We start from the raw sequence: 24583 nt of genomic DNA, 5'->3' as shown, positions 1-24583 counted from the left end.
AAAAAAAAAAAAAAAAAAAAAAAGTTAAACACAGAATTGTTGTATGGTGTAGCAAGCCCAATCCTAGGTATATACCCAAATACACTAGAAACAGTAGCTCAAGCAGATATCTGTACATCCATGTTCATTACTTACAATATCCAAAAGGTGGAAACAACGCAAGTGTCCATGAACAGACAAATGGACAAACAAAAAATGTATTATACATACAATGGAGCATTAGCCTTCAAAGGAAACGAAATTCTGATCCATGCCACAATATGGATGAACCTTGAAAATACTGTCAAGTAAAATAAACCAGACACAAAAGGACAAATATATGGTTCAATATTTAGCTTAGTCAGCCAGGAGAGCATGTTTTCTTTCTTCAATCCAGGCTGTGAGACACAACATTCCAAGCAGTTGGAGGCCACAGAATTCCCAGTAGGTAGGGTTAATAGCCCCTTCCAGCCAGAAGAAGCTATAGAAGACAGACATGTCCAATCCTGCTGCACCCCATGAAGAACTGAGTTAGGAGATTAGGACTGGCAAAGCTGGCTGGGGAAGTAGGCATGACCTATAAAGTACAAAATTCCAGAGCTTATGTGCAGAATGGTTCTCAGTGTCCTGCATGTGGACTTCTCATGAGAACTCAAGCAGGTTTGCAATAGAATGGCCTAAACCAGATGTCAGCCCAAAGAGTGGGTTACATAAAAACAACAGTCCTGGCAGGGATGTAGTTCAGTGGCACCACACCTGTCTGGCAAGTACAAGGTCCTGAGTTTGATCTCCAATACCAAAAATTAAAACAACAGTCCACAGTGTATTTCCATTCCTATTTTTAAACAGCCCAAACATGCTCTCCAGAGCCTGTCTTTTCTTCCTACCTTTAATAAAACTTCACTACCTTTAAATACATACACACACATACATAGTATGGTTCTATTTATGTGAGGTACCCAGAATAGACAAAGGGACATAGACAGAAAGTACAATAGAGGTCAGCAAAGGCTGGAAAGAGGTGAGAATGGGGAGTTATTATTTAATGGGTGCTGAATTTGTGTGTGGGATAATGAAAAAGTCCTGAAAATAACTTTTTTATGGTAATGGGGATGATTACATACAATTATGAATGAACTTAATACCATTGGACTATACACTTCAAATAGCTAAAGGGTAAGTTTTATATGTATTTTATCACTTTTTTAAAAATATGCTAAGAATAGGGTTGGAAAGAGGCCTTCTACATTTATCTTGGCAGTAGAGCAGTGGCATACATGAAATGAAGCCCATAGTCAGTGAGCCAGTACTCAAATATTAAACAAACACAAGCAGTTTCAACAGTGCTGGGCATGATACACTATCACCCTAAGTTTAGGGCAAGGGACTTAAATTCAAAAAACTGTTTCCAAGTCCTCTTAAGTCTTGTTTTCCTGGCTTCCCCTCAAGTACCTCATCTGTCCACAAGAACAGAAACAGAGAGCCTAAATAGTAACAAGCTGAGAAGTCCAATACCAGGCGCAGTTAGCAGGCTTCTGGTCAGAGGCCAAGGACTTCAGCAGTACCAAAGCCCTGTTCTTACAGGGTCAATGAGTTTGCAGATATTCATCTCTTTCCCTTTTCCTTTTTTAACCTTTGTTAAGTATAACAGATACAAAGAAAAGGGCAACATAAGAAACTGATTTCTTTAAACTTTTTTAGGAAAATTTCAGTTATCTTAAATTTCATCTCATTATAAATTGGGACTTTCAAAATAAAAGTATTTCAGTACAAACAGCCAAGTGTATTTTTTAATCCCAAGTTGAAGAATTAGAGCTATCAAAAAACTCAAGTTGCAATATTAATCAATTTAGCAAAAAGACTATTATTATTAAACAATGACTAAGGTACCAGTTTATATAACATACTCACACAAGAAAATACCAGGGAGTTACCCAGGATTCCTTACTTTTTCTCATTCCCTGCATCATTCCAAGCCATTACAGAACAAATTATCTCCATTCAAAACACATCCTCTATTTGCTTAGTTCTCCCTACTTTGCTAAAATTCTCTCAATCTTCCCTGGTAATACTATCTATCTCACAATGTGCATGGCAGCAGACCCCTTAAGTGGTCACTCAACTTCACTTGTCTGTTTTTTTTTTCCCCACAATACTGATTTAGATTACTTATATTTATATTACTTATCCCTGGGCTTATTTTGGAATATGATACAATTTTTAAAAAACTTTTTAAAGGGAATTGTAGCAGGGGAGAGTGGCACATGCTTGTAATCCTAGCACTTGGGAAATTGAGGCAGAAGGATCCCAAGTTTAAGGCTAGCATGGACTACATATATAGCAGTGAGGTCCTGTCTAAAAAAAAACAAAAAGAACTACTATAAATGAGGAACAGATATGGAAATGTGAGAAGTCCATGTAACCCTATTTTAAATGGAATATTGAAATTAGTTTTATTCATGTCTGGACACCTTAATCTTGTTAACAGAATGAAAGATGCAATTTTTAAAAATTATTTTATTTTTTACCTTGAGATCGTATCATATAGAGGTTTGGAAGGAAATAAATGAAACAGGACTCCTCCCCCCAATTAACTACTTTTAGTGATTCTTTTTCTCCTGGGCTCTCAGTTTCCTGGCTTTACTCTTAAATATATATACCATTCTCCACAGGTAAATCAAAGTGATCTTATTAAAACATAAATCACATCACATTATTCACTTGTTTGAAATCCTAATGAATCCTGATTATACTTAGAATAAAATTCAAATTCCTAACAAGGCTAACTTCTAGCGTGGATGTCCTCCCTTTCTATATTTTGTGTTGTAGATATTCCTGAGGTTGGTCCTTTCTGGGACCAGAGGTATTATCTACAACAAAGTTAGTGGCAGACCAGTAATATATTGCTCAACTGCATGACCACCAAAATTAGAGTTTTTTTCCTTTTTCTTTTTGGTACTAGGGATCAAACTTGGGACCTCATGCTTGCAAGGCAGGGAGCGGAACTACTGAGCTAAATCCTCAACAAAATTAGTGACTTTTAAAGTCAAACAAATCAAGTGAAATTTGAGGGCTTATTCAGCTGCTTCTCAGTTTCATTCAGAATTGTCACCTTCAACTTTCTGAATAGTCATTCTCTTCTGAGCTTTTGTACAGCTCTTCAGTCTGATGATTTCTCCCATTAATCATTATTTTCTTTTACTGTGAGCTCCATAAGATAAAGAATTTGTCTATATTGTTCACTGACATATCCCAAACTCTTAGATAATGCCGACACACAGTAGAAGCTTGTAATATGTAACTGATTTATTCATTCAACAAATTATCTTCTGAATAAGATTTCAAAGATATAAACAGTCCACTGCAGCATGTGTACCACAGGCTTGTCACCATTGTCCTAGACTTTTGAGAAACAGTAATGTGAAAAACAGCAAAAATCTTGTCTTCTTTCATGCTAATCTGGAACACAGACAATATCAATAAGTAAAATAAAAATAAGTGACAGGGAGGAAAAAAAAATAGAAGGTCTGGGAATATAACACAATGGTAGAGCACTTACACAGCAATACATATGGCTCTGGGTTCAATCTCAAATACCTTTAATTAAGTAATTAAGGTAAATCCTGGCCAGGGATTTAGTGGCAGCAGTGGTTCTGCTGCCTGCCTTGCAAACACAAGGATCCGAGTTTGATTCCCAGTAGTACCAAAAACAAAATAAACAAAAAAACAATAAAGTAAATCCTGGTTGCAATACTCAATAAACTCAGATGGTCTGTTAGTTATTAACATCAGAAAGCACATTTTAACCACACTTCAAGAAATATACAAAAAATGTTGGATTTAAAAAATACGAGTGCGGGCCCGGGATGTAGCGCAGTGGCAGCACACCTGCCTCGCAAGCGAAAGGTCCTGAGTTTGATCCCCGGTACCAAAAAAAAAAAAAAGGCCAGGGATTTAGCTCAATGTTTCCATTTCACAAGCACAATGATCTGAATTCGATCCCCAGTGCTAAAAAAAAATTTTTTAAAAGGGAAAATATCTGAGCCGGGGATTTAGCTCAGTGGTTTCGGCACCTGCCTCACAAGCACAAGGACCAGAGTTCGATCCCCGGTACCAAATAAATAAATTAAACAAGTGCTATAGGGGGCTGGGGATTTAATTCAATGGTTCCACCACCTGCCTTGCAAGCGAAAGGTCCCGAGTTTGATCCCTGGTACCAAACAAAACAAAACAAAAAACCATAGGGCCATCACCTGCCTTGCAAGTGCAAGGTCCCAAATTCAATCCCTGGTTCCAAAATAAATAAATACATACATACATACATACATACTATAAATTTATTTGTAGGAGTCTTGAATAGATATGTTTTTATATTCATGCCTAAATATTAAATACTTAAAGACAAAATGAAATGAAGTCAGTCTTCCCTATTCATAAGCTCTACATCTGAGAATTCAATAAACCCAGATAAAAAAAAATTCAGAAAAAGCCAGGCATGGTGGTACATGCCTGTAATCCCAGCACTCAGGAGAATGAGACAGAAGGAACACTGAAAGTTGAAGGCCAGCCTAGGCTACACAGTAAGCTCAAGGCCAGTTTGGACTACACAGCAAGACCCTGTCTAAAAAAAAAAAAAAAAAAAAAAAAAAAAAAAAAAAAAAAGAAATTCAGAAAAAAATTTCTTCTGTATTAAACATGTATGTGCTCATGTTATTATTCCCTAACAGTACAGTATAAACACATTTCCATATCAGGTATTATAGATAACCTAAAAATTATTTAAAATACATAGGATTGTGTAGGTTATATGAAATACTATGTCATATGTAAGGGTCTTGAGCACCCTTGGACTTTGGTATCCATGCAGAGGGTTGGGGGTGTCCTGGAACTGATTCCCCTACAGATACTGAGGCATGACTATCATCACTATTTTTTTTTCAATATTTTGTTTTTGCTTTTGTGGTACTGGGGATCAAACTCGGGCCCTTACACTTGCAAGGCAGGCTGTGGAACCACTGAGCCAAATCCCCAGCCCTATCATCACTGTTGTCAGAAAAAAACGTGAAGAGCCTATACAATAGCCAGTGAAACTTAGATATCCAAACCTAGATATCCTAGTAAGTCTGCTTATTAGGAACAATATAGCATAATAATTAATAGAATAAACTTTAAGATCAGGTAAACCAAACTTAGTAATTAAAATTAGCACCATTTACATTAATTGAATAAAAGGTACTCTAAATTTACTTTTATAAAGAATTTTTAAAATGAATTCCTTTTTTTCAATTAAAAAGGTAAAATTAGGGAAGAGTATATATGACATTACTTACCAGCTAAAAAATACACTCATCATTAAGAACAGAAACAAATTTCTATCACAGGATATAACAGAAGTACTTATTTATTTATCTAAAAATAAATCTAATTAGCTAATACAATGATCTGGGTATTTTCTTCCAAATTACCAATTCTTCCCCCTCTCCTTGACCCACTCCCTAACAGATATAAGCCAGGTCATTGAAAATATGATTTGGCAGGCATCTGGAACAGAAACTAAACGCCTTCAAGAAAACTCATGTAGACACTAAAATTAATCTGCTATAATGATTGTGGAAACTGCAAAGAAAAGAAGCACTGTTTTATGAATAATCAAGATCAAATTGAAAATGATGTGTGAACTCAAGATCAGAAACAGTACACTTGGGTTTTTAGCAATGATACTTCAATTTGGATGCATTACCTCCTACACTGACTGACTTTAAGGACAATGGGATAAGACAGTTTTATTTTGTGTTGTTTAATCTCACTTATTTTTCTGCTACATATATTCCCTTTCATTGAAACACTACTTAATGACTTTTAAGTACATAAAATTACTAATTTTGAATGTTTTAAAATATATGTTCCAAGGCTGGGCGTGGTGGCACACGCCTATAATCCCAGCACTTGGGAGGCTGAGGCAGGAGGATGGCTGTGAGTTCACTTGGACTACATAGTGAATTCCAGGTCAGTCTCAACTACATAGTGAGACCCTGTCTCAAAAATAAATAAATAAACAAACAAACAAACAAACAAACAAATAAATAAAATATATGTTCGAGGCCTGCCTGTGCTACATAATGAGTTCAAGGTCAGCCTGAATTAATAGCAAGACCCTATGTCAAAAAAACAAACAACCACAAAACAAACAAATATATATACACATATATATCGGTTTATAACAGTAAAACTACCATCCACATCGAGATATTGAACAAAAATCTTGCACGTGAGTGCCACATAATTTCCTTTTTTTTTTTTTTTTTTTGAGGCAACTTTATGTACTTCAGACTGACCTGGAACTCACTATGTAGCCCAAGCTGGTCTCAAACTCAGTGATCCTCCTGCCTCAGCCTCCTGAGTGCTGGGATTAGGTTCTTGCACTTGCAAGGCAGACAGCAGAACCACTGAGCTAAATCCCCGGCTCCTGCCACATAATTTCTTAAATGAGAAATTTTTTGTAACATCTTATTTCTGCCTAATAAAAATATTACTCTCCACTTCTATTACCTAGAGTTTCTATTACCTTTAAATCCCTTTAACCTTTGTACACAAATATATCTCAAATCAAAGATTTTTTTTCACTCAATTTGGATCTTAATTGGGAATTTATCCAGGTTGAGTATAATTCACATCTATCTCTGTCAATATCTCTTATGCAAATTTTAATGTTTCCTTGGTATTTTTCTTTTTCTATTTTTTCTTGGGTTTTCATTTATTTTCCATTGGAAAGTAGAACTTGGAATGTATATAACCTATTTTTATCCACAATTTAATGACAAATCACCTTATATAAACTACCATCTAATATACAGTAATTACTGGTTTTCCAATCAGGATTTCAAACATATCCACCCCTCACCATCCAATGCTTTGGAAATGTTCTCCTCACATTGTTAGTGTTAGCATTTATGAACTTGTTAGTTTTTTTAAAAAGGAATTAAAACTGTAGCTTTTTTTTTTTTTTTTTTTTTTTTTTTTTGGTACTGGGGATCGAACTCAGGACCTTGCCCTTGTGAAACAGGCGGCAGCACCACTGAGCTAAATCCCCAGTCCCATAATACTGAGCCACATGCTTTTTTTTCCCCCATGAACATTTAGAATGTCTTCCCTGTACTTGACCTGCCCACAATGACAAAGCACTTTTATTTAACATCTTAAAAACATCTTATCTTTTTTATAATATCACATGACAAAAATAAAACAGTATTTCTCTACACTGAAAATGTGGTATGTACTTTGACAGTTTAAAAACTACATAAATTGAAAATTTTAGAACCAGCTTACAAATCCATATTGCATTTAGGTTTATTACTCTATATGTAACAATTTTAGATGTCATATTCTTTTTGGGGGGTGATACCAGGGACTGAACTCAGGACCTTAAGCTTGCGAGGCAGAATGGCACCAATGAGCTAAATCCCCAGCCCCCTAGATGTCACATTCCTAACCATCTAATCTTCCATACAGCTAACTCCCTAATCTATTTTTGTTGACTGCAGTAAATCATTCAGCAAAATTTCAGAGAAGGTTGTTGGTCAACATACTTTCTTGCCCCTTTGTATCCGAGAATGTCTTCTAGTTGCCTTCATACACAAATACTAACTTTGCAGGGCATATAATTCTTGGTTCAAAATTATTTTGCCTTAAAACTTTGTAGATATTGTTCCATTGTCTTCTGGCATTTAGAATTTTAAGAGAAAAATCTGAGGTCAGTCTGATTTTTGTCCTTTTATAGGTAACCTGCATTCTCTGTCTGGGCACTTGCTAATTTTTTTCTTTATCCTTGAAATTTTAAAAAGTCACAAGGAGTCGTTGGTTTATCTCAGTGGCACCATGCCTGCCTCACAAGCACAACGTCCTGAATTCAATCCCCAGTACCACAAAAAAAAAAAAAAAAAAAAAAAAAACACAAGAAGCCAGGCATAGTGGCATACCCCTGTAATCTCAGTACTCAGGAGGCTGAGGCAGGAGGATTGCCACAAGTTCAAGGTTAACCTAGGATACATAGTGAGTTCAAAGCTAGCCTAAACTACATAGCAAGACCCTGTAAAAGTCACAAAGATATGTCTAGGTGTTGCTTTTTTCTCATTAAATTTTAAAGGTATACTGTGAGCCTTCTTTACTTGCAGGCCTACTTCATTCTTCAACTCTGGAAAGCTGTCTTCATTTAATTCCATATTTATTGTTTCAGCTTCATTTGCTTTGTCTTCTGTTTCAGGTATTCCTATTATATGTAGATTATATCTCCTAGATACATCTCTTTTTCTCTTTTCTCGTTTTAATTTCTTTGGGCTTTTCCTCTGCATTCTGTGAGAATTTCTCATTTCTCATTTACTGCAGAAATTTGATTTTGTAACCAACCCTTCTTATGCGCTTCCTTTAAACAGAAGAATTTGATCTATTCCATGTGATCCTAACACCACCTGCTTTACAATTAAGCCCATATTGGTAACACATTCTCTCATGGTACAGTCAATAATTTCTACAAGTTTGCTGTAGAAGGACAGATTGCTATAGTCTGGTATACCAGTATCAAGAAGAGGCACTTTCTTGATTTAGCTCTATTCCTTTCTTCTGAACTAAGGCCTTAAGACCTTTCAACATCTCTTCAAAATGGGGTCCAAAAAACACAGTCTTCCCAAGCACCAAAGCTAAAGAACCTAATCTCAATTCTTATTTTTTATGTAACACCTCTGTCACTGCCCTGTAGAATCTAACCAAATGCCATATTTTGAGATCTAGCCAAAATACAGGGGGAGCCAACTTCTGTGAAATCTCTTAATTGACCAGTTTTGTTCTTCTGAGACTGCAGGGACCCTGTGGCTGGTTTCTAAACTATATTTATAATTGGGAATATCTAAATTTGCAGATGATTCTACCTTTGAAAAGAGATTCTGAAAAACAAGGTCTTTTCCTATTATTCTTACTATCTCTACAAAGATTGCTAGAGTAAAAAAATAAATCTGGATGATATGTAATAAAAAGTGTAGTTTATGAAGGGAAACTAATTTAAATTGAAACTCACCTGTCCACGTTTCCCGAATTCCAGCTCTATTATGGCAACAGGGGTGTGTATTTGAGCTGAGTGCCTTGACTGAGACTTGCCATCAACTCTCCAGCTCAGGTTTCGAAGTCCGTTCTCCCAACGGCTCTGGTTCATGAGGCTCTCACGGATTTTTGTCTTGTGGCTTTTCCAGAATTTGGAAATAACAGAAGCTTGGTCAGATGTGATCCCGCCTTGCTTTTTTATTTGAGCAGTTAAGAATGCCTCCAACTGGTTGAAATCCATGTCTGCAGATGCAATTGACTACAAAGATGACAGAAAAGCAACAACAAAAACAAATTTAATTTTGTAGATACTAGAAAAAGAGCTTAACTATAGGCTATATTTTGAATGATTCTTAATCACTGAATATACTTTCAAAAAGGGTCAAGTAACAGTAATGAGAATGAGTCATGCATACAGTATAAGTTCCAATACTAAAAAGCTGTTAAAAATTCTGTCACGGGCTGGGGATCTGGCTCAGTGGTTCCGCCACCTGCCTCACAAGCGCAAGGTCCAGGGTTCGACCCCTGGTATCCTCAAAATATTTCTGTCACTCAAATTCTGTACCAATAACTACAACGTAACTTTTTTTTGGGGGGTATCAGCGATCAAACTCAGGACCTTGAGTTTTGGAGGCAGGTATGGTGCCACTGGGCTAAATCCCAAGCCCTTTTTTTGGTTTTTTTCAGACAGGGTCTCTCTGGGACTAAGTGACAAAAATGGCTTTAAATTTATTCATTAATATAAAAAATGATATGGTAAATATTATAACTTTCTGGTAGGTTAAAGATGTTTCATGTTACAATTCAATAAACATACCAAATTAATCTGCTTATTTGCCAGATATTAGGAGCCCAAATCTCTGGCTATGCCACTCGATATAAATAATTTGTGTAATATACTGTGATTAAGATAAATTATTTCCACAGGCATTTTGTTTCAAGTATCATGAAATATCTTAGGTGATTTGTATCTCCCTTTTTCTCAAATCATATCAAGAAGTATACATTCAGATATAACTTTACCTGTGATATGTTACTTTGGTTGGATTATAATCTAATATTTGCAAGTAAATGTAAGGGAAGAATTGATTTTACTTTGAGATCAAATTCATCAATTTTCATTTAATTCAAGAAGTGTAATCCCAGCACTTGGGAGGCTGAGGCAGGAGGATTGCTGTGACTTCGAGACCAGCCTGGGCTACATAGTGAGTTCCAGGTCAGTCTCAACTACATAGTGAGACCCTGTCTCCAAAAAAAAAAAAGAAGTGTTTGAAATAGCTACCACAGCACATATGTTCTAAGTACCTCTATCTACTGGTAGCCTAAATTGACAGCCTGGTAGTCATCTTTGATTGTTACTTCTACCTCCAAACTTGAATGAGTAGTTCTCAACAGAGACTATACATTAAAATCATGGAGAGCTGAGGATGGTGGCGCACACCTGTAATCCCAGCACTTGGGAGGCTGAGGCGGGAGGATTGAGGGGAGTTCAAGGCCAGACTGGGCTACATAGTAAGTTCAGGGCCAGCCTGAACTACAAATAGAGACCCTGCCTCAAAAAAGAATCATGAAGTATATTTTTTAAGTATCAGTGCCCAGATGACATCCCAGAAATTCTGATTTCTAGAAATCCTAGAATGGGACCCAGACACTGATACTATTTAAAAGCTCCCCAGAGCTTCTAACAGAGAACAAATAGGCATTTTAAGTTATAATGTCTAACACAGGTGGCGAACCTATGGCACGCATGCTGCAGCAGGCTGTTTATATAATTGAAAGCTCCAAAAGCTTTCCCATCACTGGTCTATAACCTTCAACTATTGAATTTTACTGATTTTTATTTCTGATATAATTTTCTAATAATATGTCCCCTCTGGTCTGTCCCTACTACTTGGTAGAGGCCCTCAGTATCTTGTACCTATATAAAGTGTAGATGTCCCTCCTGCGTATCTTCTCTACCACCATCAAAGTGATCTGTCAATGGATCCTGCCACTTCCTTTTAAAAACTATCCTATGGCTATTACCCACTACAGCGATTATCAGTCAGGATGTTATGAAGCATTCTACTATGAGAAATGAGACAAATTGCAAGTAATGCACTAGTACTGTTGGTAAAGTAGTGGCACCACTAAGATTTATTTTTAAAATATAAACTGAAGGACTTTCAAGGTATACTTATGTTAACTATTTCCTCCCAGAGCTGGGGATTTAGCTCAGTGGTGCCACATCCTGCCTTGCAAGCGCAAGGTCCTGAGTTTGATCCCCAGTACCAAAAAAATAATAAAATGTCCTCCCTCGTTGTGTTTCCTTGAAGGGGAAAGTCCAATAAAAAGAAAATTACAAGCACAGGAACTCTGCATGGAAATATACCATGCATGCATTATCTGTTAAGTGTTTCACAGAGGAATGAAAACTTGAAAACTGATACAGCAGGAGTTTACGATGAGGCAGTATTGCTTTCAACTGAAAAATGTTGGAGATGGTATTTGGGTTCACAGTGATTAGAGAGCTGTTGGTATCTAGTGAACAGGAGATAGGAATGGTAGGCACTCTGCAATGCTCACAAAACAGGGGTTGGCAAATTTTAATTTAGCATCTCTATGGCACATTTTTCCTTTTTTCTGTAACTCTAAAAATGTAAGTTTTTTCAGCTTTGTACACACATACAGACAGTGAGGCCTACAAGCTATATTCTGCATTCTGCCAGTCCTGCTCAAGAACATGCCATAGCTCAGCACGGTGGTGCACCCCTGTAAGCCCAGCACTCAGGAGGTTGAGGCAGTAGGAACACCTCAAGTTCAAAGACAGCCTGAGCTACATAGTGAGTTCAGGGCCAGCCTGAACTACAAAGCAAAACTCTGCTCAAAAAACAAAAACAGTGGTTCGGCACCTGCCTCGCAAACACAAGGACCCAAGTTCGATCCCCGGTACCAAAGAAAAAAACAAACAAAAACAAAAGAAAAGAACATGCCACAGAACAAAGTAACCCATGTCTCACATGACTTTGCCATGCTTCATCTGACACTATATGGCAAAATATGCTGCTTATAATCACTATAGCTTAGAAATTAACTTTACTTTTGAACAGTTTTTTGTTAACATCAAATTTTTTCAAGGATGCAACTAATACAACCTATATTTTGGTTTGGTTTACAAACAGGATGTTGAATATTTTGGAAAATCTCATTACCAGTGGCAATACTGTTTATCTGAGCTACCAACGCATCTACATATATTTGTAACTGTTGCTATACACTCAGAGTTGATTCTACATATAGGTACAAGCATCTGAGTAGTTCATTATATGTTTTAATGCAGTAATGCCGGGGGAAAAAAAAACAGGCTTACCCTTTAGTGGCTGTACATTTAAAAATATATATTTCAAATTAGTTTCTTTATATTTGTCACTTATATTACACTTATGTCATTGATGTCTTAGACATTATGGATGTTAATCTTACTACATATGAATTTTCCATTCAGGATAATAAAGGGGCATTAGAAAATGTTTGCTGTAAAAAGGACACATTAGGCTGTAGTGCTTTAAGAACCACTGAAGATCAAGTCCAAACTCAGCCAAACAAGCCAGGCTTGACAGTTTGCAATAGCTAAAACTTGGAAACAGCCCAACTGCCCATCAACTGGAGACTGGATAATGAAGATATGGTTTTTCTATAAAATAGAGTATTATTCAGCCATAAAGAATGAGAAACTATACACATTTACAACTAAATGGATGCACATTGAGGCCATACGCTTGAGTTAAATAAATAGGACACACTTGAGTAAATACCGAATCGTTTCTCTGGTGTGAAAAACTAAAAGTGTAAATAAGGCTCAAATGGTATATAACTGATAGTATGAAATAGGAAGAAAAAGTCTAAAGGGGAAGTGGGAAGGTAGGGGAAAGGAAATAAGGGAAAAGAAAATATATGAAAAAAGGAAAAAATAGAAACAAAGTCTTCGTAAATAGGGAAGGGTAAAGGGGGTAAAGGGAGAGCAGAGGAATGGGGAAAAAATAAGAACCAAGATACATCATATAAAGGTCCAAGATCCCAATGATGAATGTAACTGTACTGTTCACCTTAATGTACCAATAAATGTAATGGGAAAAAAAAAAGCCAGGCTTACCTTTTAGCATCTATTTTTTAGCGCCTATTTGACAAGCTGTTGCCTTCCATACTTGACAGCACCAACCTATTTGCAATTTCCCTCTCTGGAATTTTCATGCTATTTCCTTCCATGTGCTTGTTTTTATACTACTCTAATTGCCTAAAATGTCCTCTATCACCATTTTTACCTAATTAACTTCTATTCCTCATTCAAGACTCAGTCCAAGCATGGCTTCCCTGATACTCTTCCTCCTCTATAATAAGGCAAGTGTCTCTTTCAATTCCAAAAATGTCCTAATATCTCTATCAATACACTAACCGCAAAGAATTAAACTGTTTACAAGTCCATTTCACCCATAGATACTAATCTTTGAGGGAAGGGTCTTTACACCTTTGCAAATACAGCATCTAACACAATCTCCTGAAGTAGAGTTCAGGTTCTAACAGACACTCACAAACATATCAACTACTTTTTAAACAAAAATACTAAATGTGCATATAAATATTAATTCCAGAAGCATATAAAGCTTCCAATTTCTTGCTTTACAAAACCTTCTCTCATATATTCACAAATCATAAACTCCTTTAAGATAAAAGTAGAAAAAAACTGCTTGATCTAGCATTGGAAACTAATGAGCACAGAGCCAACAGAAAGTAAGGCTAGGAAATCAAAGGAAAGGAAGAATTTGAACAAAAATGTAAAAGCTGTTCCTAGAAAATAATCATGGAGTGATCTCACATGGTATAGCTAATAGGAAGCTTAGAAAAACTGCTAGTCTCCTAGTCAAAACCAACTCAAGGAACTTGACTGAAATAACCAAAAGAACTGGGAGGTGGCGGGGGACGAACCCAGGGCCTCATTTCTGTTAATAAGCATACTATTGAGCTACACCCTTAGCTTCCAGTAACAATTTTTTAAATGTTAAAAATTATGTGGGCCGGGGTTTAGCTCATTGGTTCCACTGCCTGCCTTGCAAGCACAAGGTCCTGAGTTCAATTCCCAGCTAAATAAATAAATAACCACATAATCACTATATAATGCAGCAATTGTACTCATGGTACATATTTATCCAAGAAATGAAGATTCATGTCCATACAACCTATACACAAATGTTTCAAGCAGTTTTATTTGTAATAGCAAAAAACTAGAGACAAATCAGATGTCCTTCAACAGGTCAATGGTTAATACACTGTAGTTTATCCATACTACCCCACAATAAAAAAGAATGAGCCAGTCATACCAAAACTACATGAATTTCCAAAGAATCATGCTGAGAGGGAAAAAAAAAGCCAATCACTACATATCGCATTCTATTTATACAATTTCTTGAAATGATAAAATTACAGAAGTGGAAAGAAAATTAGTGATCAATGGGGGTTGGTGGGGTGGTAAAGACTGAATGTGGTTATAAAATTGCAATGTGAAAGTTCTTGGTGGTAGAGTGTTGTGTATTTTGCCTATATAAATATCAATATAGTGGTTATGATTTTGTACCATAGTTTTGCAAGACATTACCACTGGGTGAACCTAGTAAAGAGCACGTCTTCAGAAGCTGGGGATGTAGCTCAGTGATAGAGGACTTACCTAGCATGCATGAGGTCCTGGTTTGATCACAACACCAAAAACTGTGCCAGGGGTATAGCTTCATGGTAGAATGCATGCTTATTAATGTGTGAAGCCCTGGGTTCAATCCCTAACACCAAAAAGTAAAAAAACAAAAAATGAAAGAAAAAACCTCTAGGGACTTCTCTAACCTCCAGATTTAAATTCTAATTCTACCTTTCAATATAATTTACAAGGTAAATCACAATCAGGCTCCTCCTCTCATTTCCCACTATCTCACCCTACCTCTCATAATCTTCCATTCATTCATTCTTCCTTGTATTTACACTGAACTACTTCTAGCTCCTGAAATATCACTCTATCTCTATCCTCTGGACCTTTGCCTATGCTCTTCCTGCTGCCTAGAAAATCATACCTGCTGTTCCTCCATCCTCTTACCTTCTTCAAGCTCCACTGTTGTCTTAAAAAAAACTCAGGACCTTGCACTTTAAAGGCAGGTGTGTTGCCACTGAGCTAAATCCCTGTCCCCCTCAATTTTCTCAATACCCAATACCCAAATTTAAAGAAGGAAAGGTTTATTTAGCTCACAGTTTATAGAGGCTTCAGTCCATAGTTAGCTGGCTCCAAGGAAGGGAGCCATGGCAGAGAGGAATCACAGAGGAGAAACAGTTCAGGCTGAGCAAAAGACAGTGCAAGCAAGAAAGCAAGCTACTACACTAATAACTAGCAGCAAGCCTCTTTCTGTCCCTTATACTGCATCCAAGCTATCCACCCTTAGAGCAGATAGCATTCACACCCTTAAACCTAGCATTTCACCATCAATCAATCACACACGATAGATTCAGCCACCTCTGAAAAAGCTCCACCTATGACAGTATGAACCTTTGGGGAATACCTAAACAAAAGCCATAACAAATACAGATTTTATTTTATATAGGAAGCCTTTCCTAAACCCTCAAAACCGGGACAGGAGTCTCTACTTAGAGGCATCACAGTAAATGAGTGGTATTTATTACAATCATAACTGTAAGGCCTACATCTTGCTATAAACATAAGATCAAGGACTTTGCCCCAATTTACTAATTAATCCTTGGGGCTTCTTTTTTTTTTTGTTTGATCTTTAAGATAGGGTCTCCTCTTTAATTCAGGCAAGTCTTGACTCACTATGTAGCCCAGTCTGGCCTTGAACTCACAGCAATCCTCCTGCCTTATCCTCCCAAGTACTGCAGTTACAGGTGTGTGCCACCACATTCAGTTACCTGGGGTCTTATACAGAGACTGGCACTCAGCAGGTACTCTGTAAATACATGTTGAATGATCAGAAAAATTATGAAAGGCAAGAAAAAGATCAGAAGTTTCCAGGGGTTAGGAAGGAGTACTGTATAAGGGAATTCCATAGAATTTTTAGGGCAATGCAAGTATTCTGCAGGCTACTATAATGACAGATACATGCCACTATATAGGTGTCAAAATCCACAGAATGTGCAACACAAGAGTGAGCTATAACAAAAGTTATGGTCTTTGAGTGGTAATAATATGTCTAATTAAACTGGGCATGGTGGCACACGCCTATAATCTGAGCACTCGGGAGAATCATCAAGACTTCAAGGCCAGCCTGGGATACATAGTGAGTTCAAGGCCAGCCTGAATTACAAAGCAAGACCCTGTCTCAAAAAACAAAACAAAAGAAAAAATTATACCTACTTGGTTCTATAACAAATGTAACATTCTAGTATAGGATGTTGATAGTGGGTGAAGCCATATGTATTTAAGAACAGGGGTTACATGGGAACTCTGTACCTCCCACTCAGTTTTGCTGTGACCCTAAAACAGTTTAAAAAGTGAAGTAGTGGGTAGGGGACGGGGATTTAGCTCAGTGGTGTTTTCACCTGCCTTGCAAGCACAAGGGCTTGAGTTTGATCTTCGGTACCAAAAAAAAGTAAAGTAGGGGCTGGATATGTAACTCAGTGATTGAGTGCATGTCCACCATGTAAATGGACTCTGGTGTTCAGCAGAGCCAAAAGCCAGCACCAAATTGCCAGCCATGTAAATGAGATATTTTTGAAGTGGGTTCTCCAGACTCCAGTTAAGCAGACCCTTCCTGTTTCAAGGAGGAAAATGAATGTTGTTTTTCCAGTGAAATAAATACATACAACACAATTAAACTCAATTCCTTATAATTTCATATTTACATCTAACCAATTTCTTCTAGCTCTTTGAAAACAAAAGGAGTCAAAGTTAGTGCTAAAAATAAATCAAAGAAAATCAATTCATATTACTCTTTTATAAATGAAACAGCTCTTTAATTAAGCTCCTAATGTATTAGAATGGTACTTTAAAACACAGGTTTAGTAATTAAAACAAAGATACAACTGGCATTTATGAAGAAATATACTTTCATATAATATAAACTCTCAAAAGAAAATTATTTCATATTTTCACCTACTAGAAATGCATCAATAATACACCTCTACTTTAGTTTTCCTCTAAAATGAAATGTGTCTATGAAAACAAACAAAAAACTATAGGATACCTTTAGAATCCACTGGATCCCAAATACCTTTTAGGGAAATATAGATTTTTGTTGTTGTTCTTTTTAGAAGGCTTTTGCTTTATCGTTCAGACTGGCCTCAAACTCACTGTGTACCCCAGGCTAGCCTCACACTCACAGGTTATCTTCTTGCCTCAGTCTCCCAAGTGCCAGGATTACAAATGGATACCACCACTCCTGGCTTTTATATATTCATTACATGTATTTTTCTATTCTATTTTATTGGTTATAGATTAATGGATTACATTTTGGTAGATTTGGCCATATACATAACATGCTTTGCCCATTTTCAAGCCCTCATCACCCCTTTATTTCACCTTTCCAGTTTCACATTTTGGGGGTTCAATATGTATATTTTGCTCATATTTGTTCTCCTTTTACCTTCTTTCTTATTCCTTTCCTCTTGTATAAATAATAGTATCTTTTCTAATATCTTGTCATTCTTTTCATATTCCACATATTAAAGAGAACATGAAATATTTGGCTGAGTCTGGCTTATTTCACTCAACATTATGGTCTTCAGATTAATCCATTTTCCTGCAAATGACAGAATTCTGTTCTTCTTGCAGCTGGCTAATACTCCAATGTGTATATACATTTTCTTTATCCATTCATCTGTTGATGGTCATCTAGGCTGGATCCATACCTTGGCTACTGTGAATTGTGCCACAATAAACACAAATATGCAGATATTCCTATAGTATGTTGACATCAATTATTTGGGGTATATACCAAGGACTGGTAGAGTTAGAGCAAATGACAGTTCTATTTTTAGTTTGTTTTTTTAAATTTCCATGGTGGCTGCACTACGTAATTTACACTCCTACCAGCAGTGTAGAAGGGTATCTTTTCCCCTGCATCCCCAGCATTTATTATTTTTTAATTTGTTTTGAAACAGGGTCTTGCTACATAGTTCAGGCTGGCCTCAATATCACTATATAGCCCAGGTTGGCCTCCAACTTGTGATTCTTCTGCCTCAGTCTCCCAAGTGCTGAGATTATAGGTATGTGCCACCAGGCCCAGTATTTATTTTTGTATTCCTCACAGCTTGTTTGGAAGTTCTAGCAGGGCAGCGCATCTACTGTACTCATATATCCATGACCAAGGAAACACCCCTCTAGCCAGCCAGATCAGCTGCATCAACCCTGGCGATCAACAGTGACAAATATCACAGCCAGATCACCTGCTCACATCCATATTTTCTGTATTCTTGATGACAACCATTCTAACTAGGATGACATGGAATTTCAATGTAGTTTTGATTTGCATTTCCCCAAATGCATTTTTTAATTCACTGAATTTTTAGAGCTGTTTTAGGATTAGAAGAAAATTAAGCTAAAAGCAGAGTTCCAGGCAGGGAGTGGTGGCACACACCTATAATCTCAGCACTTGGGAGGCTCAGGCAAGAGGACTGCCATGAGTTTGAGGCCAGCGTGGGCTACATAGCGAGTTCAAGCCCAGCCTGAACTACAGAGTGAGACCCTGTCTCAAAAGAAAACAGTTCTAAGGGCCAGAGATTTAGCTCAGTGGTGCCACGCCTCCCTCCTGAGTTCCATCTTCAGTTTGGGGTGGGGGACACAGTTCCAGACTTCCTCCCTGCCCCCTCCCCAAACATCCAGCCTATTTCATCATTAATATCCCACACCAAAGTGGTACATTTCTGAGAATGGAATACTGACATACTTATCTTATCAAAGTCTATGGTTAACGTTAGAATTTACTCTGGGTAGTCTATGGACATACCACCCTGAATGTGCCTGATCTCGGAAGCTAAGCAGGGTCGGGCCTGGTTAGTACTTGGATGGGAGAATTTACTCTGGGTGTGGTATATTTCATGAGTTTTGATACATGTATAATAACATGCATTCATCACTACAGTATCATATAAAATCAGTTCAGAGCACTAAAATTCCCTTGTTTCAATTCTTCATCTCTCCCTCCACTTCCCAAAGTATTCTATAAATGTATTTTGTTCAGTTAAACTTCACCTTTATGATTTATTGGCTACAAAATCTGTCCATTTCTAACAGACGTTAAAATCTCTACCTATAATTATAATTTTTATCTACTTGAAATTCTGTGTTTGCCTCAGATATTGTGATGCTCTATTATTAGCAACACATGTTAAGGACTGTTAGGTTTTCCTAGGGAATTGACTGTTGTTCTTGTTTTGTTTTGCAGTACTGGGGCTTGGATTCAAGGCCTTTGCCTTGAACTACATCTTCAGCCCTTTTTTCAATTTTTTTTTAAGACAGAGTCTCACTAAGTCACTAAGTTGCCAAGGCTAGGCTCAAACTTGCTCAAACCTTCCTCAGACTCCCAGGGTGCTGAGATTCCAGGCATGTGCTACCTTACACAGCTAAAAAAACTGTTTCCTTTCTCATTATGTAATGCCCTTTTATGCCTAAGAATATTCCTTGTTCTGAAGTTTTTTCTATACAAAATCGCTCTTACTCTCATAGTCATTAATTAGTGTTAGCATGATAGATACTTCATCTTTTTTTTTTTTTTTTTTTTTTTTTTGTTATCAGGGATGGAACTCAGGTCCTTGCAAGGCAGGCGGTGGAACCACTGAGCTAAATCCCCAGCCCTACTTTTGTATGTCTTTAAAGTGGGTTTTTATTGACAGTATAGTGTTGGGGTTTTTTTTTTGTTTTTTTTTTTAGTCTACTCTGAAAGTCTGTCTTCTAAAAATACACATGTTGCAAAAACTGAGAACTGCAAACAGAAACATTAATTTAGCTTTATTGTTGGAGAATTCAAGACCCCTCTCTCAGTAGTTGACAGGTACAGTAGACAGAAGATAACTAAAATGAAAAATACTTTTTTTTGTTGAGGGGACAGGGTCTCACTATGTAGTTCGGGGTGGCCTTGAACTCACCACGTAGCCCAGGCCAGTCTCAAACTCATCCTTCTGCTTCAGCCTCCCAAGTGCTGGGACTACAGACATGTGCCATCACACCCTGAAATGAACAATACTGTTAATCAGTGACATTTAACTGACAGCTATGGAATACCTCACCCAGCAGAATACATTTTGAAGCACATGTAAACACTACCACATCCTGGGCCATCAAACATTAATAAAGTTAAAATGATCAAAATCATATGAAGTATGCTGTCAGATAAAAATGAAATTAAACTAGAAATCAAAAGAGAAAAACTGGACCAGGGATTTAGCTCAGTGATTGTGCCGCCTGCCTCACAAGCACAAGGATCTGAGTTCAATCCCCAGTACAAAAAAAAAGAGAGAAAGAGAGAGAGAGAGAGAGAGACTGCTAAAATTCAACCCTCCCAAATACTTGGGGACTAAATAATCATTTCAAAATTACATATAGGTCAAAATTTGAGTCAAAGAAGCTGGGTGTGGTGGCACACATCTAAAATCTCAGCACTCTGGGAGGCTGAGTCAGATTGATTGTAAATTCAATCATAGTATGGGCAACTTAGCAAGACTATCTCAAAAAGGGGAAGATGCATGTGTGTTCAATCCTCAATACCTTTCCAAAAAAGTCTAAAGAGAATGAACTAAGTGAGAATGAAAATAAAATTTAGGTAAAGTTGTGGAATATTGTGTAATGAAAACAGTGCTTACAGGAAGATTGAAAGATAAGAAAAATGACAGGATCACATCAGTAAATGTAGAAAATCAATGTCAAGAGCTAGGGGTGTAGTTCAGTGGTAGAACAATTACCTACCTGAGTCAAATCTCTAGTATAGCAAGAAAGGGGAAAGGAGGGAAGAAGCAAAACCTTATGCTACCAAGGATACTAAGCAACAAGAAGTCTCATTCATTGTTCATGAGGATATAAAAGTGCCACGACCACGCCAGTAGAGTCTGCGTGACAATGCCGGTCACCTGGCAGAAACCAGACCAGAGGTATCGTCCCCACGGGGTTAAGCCTCCTGGAGGTCCTTGGCACACACCGCATGCAAAGTCAGCCGTGAAGAGAATAGCTGGCCTCTCTGCCTGCAGTTTGGGAACATTGGGTTCATCTATAATTCTGTTCTATTTTGTCTTTATTACTATTTGTTCATTATCTGTAGAATTGTATTCTGGGCCCAGGAAAGGTTAGGAACAATTAGATGTTCCTAGAGATGTGAAGATATTGAGGCACAAGAGGACGGGCGGCCAAAGTGCTGACCCTGAGCCCCGGACTGTGAAGTCCTGAAGGTGAACCTAAAGGTGACATGCTAAAGCCAGTCCTTTGTCTTACAAACTTCCCCTTCTGACTGCGTGTAGGTGTGGTCTTACCTTGACTTAATGGTCTTAGCTTTTGTGATGGTATAGAGGTGTGGTCTTACCTTGACTTAATGGTCTTAGCTTTTGTGATGGTATAGAGGTGTGGTCTTACCTTGACCTTGTGGTCTTAATTTTTACAGTACTATTGTCTATCTTATGCCTGCCTGTGACTGGAATCACTCTTGAGGTGTGCCCTTGAAACTAGTATATAAACACCTGGAGTTAGAAATAAAATTGCAGCAGCATTTGCAAGCTTCACCTCGGTGTTGAGTGCTTTTGTCTGACTGTCATCGCCGAACCTGCTCCCACCTTTCAGAGAACCTGTATCTCCTTGTGAAATCCCGTGTTTGCTGCCCTACGGTCGGTAGCATAAAAGCAACAATAACAGTCTGGTCATTTCTTACAAAACTAAAATACTCTTAAAACTTCTAAACATGTTATTGTTTTAAAATGACTATTTCCCTTAAAACTGCTTATATACAAAAAAAAAAGTTTATATACAGAAAAGTAATTCCAAATGGTTCAAACCTGCTAAATGTCCTAAATTTTATATTCCCTCATGGACTATCTTTGCTATCACTCAGCTTTTGTTTTCTTAAAACAGAGCAAATTTTTAACTTTGTTATGAAAGCCAGTGGTGAGAGCTGGTTCTCAACTATCATTCAGGGTAAACATGCTTTATTAGAATTTTTTTTCCAGAGCTGCAAATAAAAAAATTAAAACCTATTAAAAAATTTTAAAAGTTAAAACCTGAAGAAAAAGATAATATTCTGATATGGAAATGCCCAGTTACTATTTCACAAGAATAGTCACAGAATAGTCACAAATAGTCACAGAATTCGTGCTACTCTGGGAGGCTGAGACAGGAGGATCAAAAGTTTGAGTTCCACCTGGGCAAACTAGTCTCAAAATTAAAAAATAAAAAAAGGGATGAGGATGTAAGTCACTAGTAGGTAGGAAGTCCCTGGGTTCAATCTCCCAGTATTGCATTTAATAAATAAATTATTTTTACCACAAAAAGTTGTATTTCTAGAACACATGAGAAACTATATTAATAAAACTTGCACTGGAGATTTAGCTCAGTGGTGCTGCTGCTTGCTTTGCAAGCACAAGGACCTGAGTTCAATCCCCGGTACCAAAAAAAAAAAAAATTTTTGCTCATCTGCTACAAAATACTGATATGTATGAGGCAATCACAATCATCTATATCTAGTTTTCTTTGCAATATAATGGTTTCTAATAATGGCTAAAATAACATATATAAATGGAACTACTAGAAATAAGAGAGAAGGAAAACAACTATGAATAAAAAGAATTCAAGGAACATAAAATATTTCTGTTAAGGAAAAGAATAATTTTGTCATAAAATAGCTGTTTCAAAGTTGAACAAGAGACAGCATGTGAAGATGAAAGACAAAAACCTGAATGGCTATGCAGAAGTATAAGGGTACACTGAAGAAAAGGAGAGAGAGTCTTGTAACAAGCAAAGATCAAATAAACTTTATTATCAACAGTGTACTGATGGAAAACTAGAATTCGGCTCTCTCAAAGCAGTTTCTTAGACCACTGGTCTGCTCTTTTTAAGAGACTGTGAAAGGTTTTCTTCTCTCTCTCTCTTTTTTTTTCTGTACCAGGATTTTTCTTCTCTTCTTAAGTAATCCATGTAGGAACACTGGGAACATTCATGGTGCTTTACCTTATCTTTGATTATTTAAGAGAATTAATTCTTTAAAAAGTTACCTGGGAAAATATTTAATCAACTGTTCAAACATTTTGACATTTGTCTTCTCAAAATTAAATCCTAAATAAAATATTGATCTCAACTTGACTTTGATATTTCCCAGAGGATCCCTGGAAAATTTGAAAGAATTTGTTCCTTTACTTTTTAAAAAATTGAGATGCAAAAAATAGCTAAGCTTATTTGGTAATATGAAATGATGTGAAAAACAATGTCAAACAGAAATTGATGCCTTGCTAGGCATGGTGACACATGCCTGTAATCCCAGAGCTCTGGGAGGCTGAGGCAGGAGGATCACCATGTATTTGAGGCCAGCCTGAGCAACATAGTTGAGTTCAAGGCCAGCCTGAACTAAACAATGAGACCCTGTCTCAATAAATAAATAAATATTTAAGAAGGGCTAGAGATGGTAGCTCAGTGTGATGGCTCTGGATTTAATCCAATACTACAAAAACAAACAAAAAAAGCTTCAATCACTACATCTAGAAATCTCAATTGGCTACCCTCTGGAATCAGGAACTGGGTTTTTATAGACTACTCCAACCATTATCTTTTCATTTTCTCATGTTCTAAGAATCTATGTTCTTCTTTCCCTTTGTGGATCTCTTACCTTGAAAGGTCTAACCTGGATCTTCTCTTAATGGCAATTAACCTAGTTTTGTTTTGTTTTTTTTTGGTACCAGGGATTAACTCAGGACCTTCTTACACTTGTGAGGCAGGTGGTGGCACCACTGAGCTAAATCCCCAGCCCTTAACCTAGTTTTGTTTTATTTTCTTTTTTTTTTAATAGAAAAGTTTGGCTGACAGAAATGTGGTGCCCATTCACTTAGATATGCTCACTTGGGCCGGGGATTTAGCTCAGTGGTTCCGCCGCCTGCCTCGCAAGCACATGGTCCCTAGTACCAAAAAAAAACCAAAAACATGTTCACTTGTGAAGGTTAACATGTAGGAGACCAGAACATATATCCCCAAAACATGTCTTTTTGGAATAAGGATTGTTGAACTGAGGGCACTTCAGAACCAGATGTAAGAAAGCTCTCTACCTTTTATTTGCCTAAAATAGGACATAAATTTATAAATACAAAAAATATCAAGCCTTGTTTTCTAACAGAAAGAAAAAAGGTTAACCACTATGTACAACTTTAAGACCTCTGTGGGCCTGCAGACTGCACCAGAGACCTACATCAATAAGCTTCACTAGCCAGCTTTACCTGCCATTTATTTGCCTTCCCACAAGTTCCCACCTCCAGAGTCCCAAAATCTTTTTCTTTTGTCTTGCCAATAATCCAAAAATAGACTGATCTT

General features: G+C 37.1%; 1 protein-coding gene across 2 annotated transcripts in view; it reads right to left on the bottom strand.

Moving 5' to 3' along the window:
• Window positions 1-24583, bottom strand: part of Commd1 (copper metabolism domain containing 1) — a 131656-nt gene that overhangs the window by 80199 nt on the left and 26874 nt on the right. Inside the window, exons 1-2 of one of the 2 annotated variants that reach the window (XM_010609771.3) lie at window positions 20179-20214; window positions 9047-9328 (exon numbers count right to left, since the gene is read on the bottom strand). In XM_010609771.3, the coding sequence (XP_010608073.2) occupies window positions 9047-9310 (264 nt within the window). In that variant the 5' untranslated portion in view covers window positions 9311-9328; window positions 20179-20214. Of the gene's footprint in view, window positions 1-9046; window positions 9329-20178; window positions 20215-24583 lie in introns of those variants that run through there. The other variant, XM_010609768.3, reaches the window with a different exon arrangement.

The sequence above is a fragment of the Fukomys damarensis genome, unplaced genomic scaffold (assembly GCF_012274545.1).
Source record: "Fukomys damarensis isolate Sample0158 unplaced genomic scaffold, DMR_v1.0_HiC HiC_scaffold_2, whole genome shotgun sequence".
Classification (NCBI taxonomy): Eukaryota; Metazoa; Chordata; class Mammalia; order Rodentia; family Bathyergidae; genus Fukomys; species Fukomys damarensis.
This window is presented reverse-complemented; position numbering and strand designations above follow the sequence as displayed.